General features: G+C 34.6%; 1 protein-coding gene across 1 annotated transcript in view; it reads left to right on the forward strand.

The window, feature by feature from the left end:
* LOC110263774 (protein TIC 62, chloroplastic-like) overlaps window positions 1-2,643 on the forward strand; it is a 6,584-nt gene extending 3,941 nt beyond the window's left edge. The window contains exons 2-7 of the mRNA XM_021105555.1: window positions 1,440-1,616; window positions 1,772-1,853; window positions 1,970-1,973; window positions 2,064-2,159; window positions 2,270-2,422; window positions 2,632-2,643. Coding sequence (XP_020961214.1) covers window positions 1,440-1,616; window positions 1,772-1,853; window positions 1,970-1,973; window positions 2,064-2,159; window positions 2,270-2,422; window positions 2,632-2,643 — 524 coding nt within the window. The remainder of the gene's footprint in view (window positions 1-1,439; window positions 1,617-1,771; window positions 1,854-1,969; window positions 1,974-2,063; window positions 2,160-2,269; window positions 2,423-2,631) is intronic.

The following is a 3,689-nucleotide window of genomic DNA, read 5'->3' on the forward strand; positions in this document are numbered from 1 at the left end:
TTTTTTATTTTTATGATTTTATGATTTTTTTGTATTTTCTTTTAATTCTTTTTCGAAAATTATTGTGAAAAATAAAAATAAGGATTCCAAAATTTTTAATATGAATTCCAAGAATCTTGCCATGTTAGTCTTAAAGCTCCAATCAAAGGGTCAGGCATGGCTTAATAGCCAGCCAAGCTTTAATAAAAATATGAGTGTAATTCAGACATGACAAGCCTAACATGCCCTATCCAGAAGAATTGGGCATGACTCTATTGAGGTGATTAGTTGAAGACCAATCCCAAAGCAGTTTGGGTATGGCTTTACAGCCAGATAGGCTTCAACATGCTTCATGAAACACTAGAATTCATTCTTAAAAATTCTGAAGAAAAATAATATTTTTGAAAACATTTTTTTTTCAAAAACAAAAGAAAAATTTTTGAAAGATTTTTGAAAAAATTTTTGAAAATAAAACAAAAAGAAAATTACCTAATCTGAGCAACAAGATGAACCGTCAGTTGTCCAAACTCGAACAATCCCCGGCAACGGCGCCAAAAACTTGGTATGCGGAATCGTGATTACACTTTAATTATGTAAAGTTCATTGCTCTTTCTTTCCCTGGAAATGGCTCCAAAAACGTGGTGCCAGTACCATGGTTCACAACTCCGTGTAACTGACCAGCAAAAACTCTACCGTTAAAAATACATAAGTGAAAGGTCCAGGCATGGCCGTATGGCCAGCCCCTCTGATCTAAGAACCAGGCGTCCCAAGATGTCTAATAGCAAAAGGTCCTATTTATAATAAACTAGTCACTAGAGTTTACAGAAATAAGTAATTGATGCATAAATCCACTTCCGGGGCTCACTTGGTGTGTACTTGGGCTGAGCTTTAACTTTCCATGTGCAAAGGCCATTTGTGGAGTTGAACGCCAGGTTTGGATCCATTTCTGGCGTTCAACTCTGGTTTTTGATCCATTTCTGGCGCTGAACTCCAGAATTGGGCAGAGATCTGGCGTTGAACGCCAGTTTGCGTCATCTAAACTTGGGCAAAGTATGGACTATTATATATTGCTAGAAATCCCTAGATGTCTACTTTCCAACACAATTGGAAGCGTGCCATTTGGAGTTCTGTAGCTCCAGAAAATCCACTTTGAGTGCAGGGAGGTCAGAATCCAACAGCATCAGCAGTCCTTCTTCAACCTCTGAATCTGATTTTTGCTCAGGTCCCTTAATTTCAGCCAGAAAATACCTGAAATCACAGAAAAATACACAAACTCATAGTAAAGTCCAGAAATGTGAATTTAACATAAAATCTATTAAAAACATCCCTAAAAGTAACTAGATTCTACTAAAAATATACTAAAAACAATGCCAAAAAGCGTATAAATTATCCGCTCATCAGCAATAAAGAAAATGCTGATGTATTAAATAACAAGAGAATATTTTTGGTTTTTAGCCCAGCTGTAGAGAAGCTTGAAATTGTGGAATGTGATTTGGAGAAACCAGATCAAATTGGACCAGCATTGGAGAATGCATCAACAGTTATATGTTCCATTGGTGCTAGTGAGAAGGAAGTTTTTGACATCACTGGCCCTTGTCGAATCGATTATCGCGCCACCAATAGCCTTATTGATGCTGGTAAGACAAGATTCTTCACTCTTATGTTAAGATCTTGTTAGGTCCTAATCTTGAAACACAAAACTGTCATAACAATTTGTTCCTTGTTATTTGGTTAAGACTAATGTCTTAATATGATGAAAACTCAAAATGGTTTTGTTTTTTCTATGATGCAGTAACTGTTGCCAAAGTAAATCACTTCATACTGGTTACTTCATTGGGAACAAACAAATTTGGTTTACCTGCAGCTATTCTCAAGTGAGCATTAATGAAATTCTTTCTGATATTATCATATTTTAACAAGAAGTCAAACTGATTGCTGAATTTCTGATCTTGAAGTCTGTTTTTAACTATCAACTTCATATTGAAAACAGTGCTGCATGTGATTTTTCACTTTCAAGATTATGATGGTAGTTATGCCATAAAGCAGGATCCTAACTGTCTAAAGCTATTTACATTGTTCTTCAGATAGTGAGACCTAGAGGTATGGAGCGGCCGACGGATTCTTACAAGGAAACTCATAACCTAACATTATCAACAGAAGACACTTTATTTGGGGGTCAAGTATCAAACCTTTAGGTGCTTAACATGTAAACTTTTGTGCTGATTTCCAATTTTGTAAAACTAGTCCTATGAATGACAAAGCAAAAGCAACAAATTCTGTTTCATGGTAGATGGCAGAACTTATGGCAGTCGTGGCCAAGAACCCTGATCTTGCATATTGTAAAATAGTGGAGGTAGTAGCAGAGACAACTGCGCCGCTGAATCCCACAGAGGAGCTTCTTGCAAAGATATCATCTCAAAGACCTTACATTTCTTCACCAAAGGTATGTCCTTTCTTACATTACAGGTTATGACAAAGAAAAAAATTTACCTCACTGCTATAACTATACTAAGATATAATTTATGATTCATTGTTTATTGATGTTTAAACTATGATTTTCTATTAACGTTTAAACTGCTTTGGATTGCAATCCTTTAGAATTTATGCAAGATATTATATTGATGTTTAAACTATGATTTTCTGTTATATTAGGAGTCCAAGTGAAGTCAAGTAGTTCTAGTACAGTTCCACTATCACCGCCACTGCCGCCATCCTCAATCTCTTCGGATGAGGACTATGATGATGATGAGGATGAAGATGATACTGAAGACTATAGCTGATAGTTTTAGTATGGTTGAACAATATACTAGGAATTATAGTTGATGATCAATACACTTTGTTTATGTTTTGAATTATATTAACTTGCTTGTTTATAATACTTTTCTTTTAGTTTGATAATACGATGAATTTGTTTATTTTATGAAATATTATAAATATTCGAATACAAATTAGATAAAAATTTGTATTAAATTTATATTTATTTTGTATGAAAATAAGTTTATTTTGTAATTGGAAAAATCTAAAAAAAATTCTATTTTACCTTACTGACGGATTTACAGACGGATTTTCTGTCTGTAATCAGAGTGTGAGATGATTTCCCAAGATTCAAATTACAGATGAAAAATCTGTCGAAAAATCCATCTGTAATTGCAGACAGAAAATCCGTCTGAAAATTCGTCTGTAATTACTGATGGAAAATCCGTCAGAAAATTTGTCTGTAATTACAGACGGAAAATCCGTCAGAAAGTTCGTCGCCTTCGGGAAATGAATGGAGAATTTACAGAGAAAAAATCCATCGGTAACTGGTAAAAATCCGTTGGTAATTTTTCGACGGAAAAAATCCGTCGGTAAATAATTTCCCACGGGGCTTTTACAGAAGGACAAAATCTGTCGGTAATTTTGTCGGTAACCAAAAGTTCATCTGTAATAAAGACTAAATCTGTCTGTATTAATCCATTTTCTAGTTGTGAAAGTCTACCAAATGAGAGAGAGGGTCATCAGTAGTTGTAATTAGCAGATCATCTGAAATTTCAACTTTTGACTTATCACCAACAGTAGAACCAATATTTCTATTTCTAACATCAAGTATCCAATTAGAAAATTTCTTCATTTCACCATCATGTTGATCTGAAGAAGACATTAGAAGCCTCATGTTCGGATGCAACTTCAGAATCTTACAGAACGACCACATATGGGATGAGTTAATAGCT

Source organism: Arachis ipaensis, chromosome B06 (assembly GCF_000816755.2).
Source record: "Arachis ipaensis cultivar K30076 chromosome B06, Araip1.1, whole genome shotgun sequence".
NCBI classification, from domain to species: domain Eukaryota; kingdom Viridiplantae; phylum Streptophyta; class Magnoliopsida; order Fabales; family Fabaceae; genus Arachis; species Arachis ipaensis.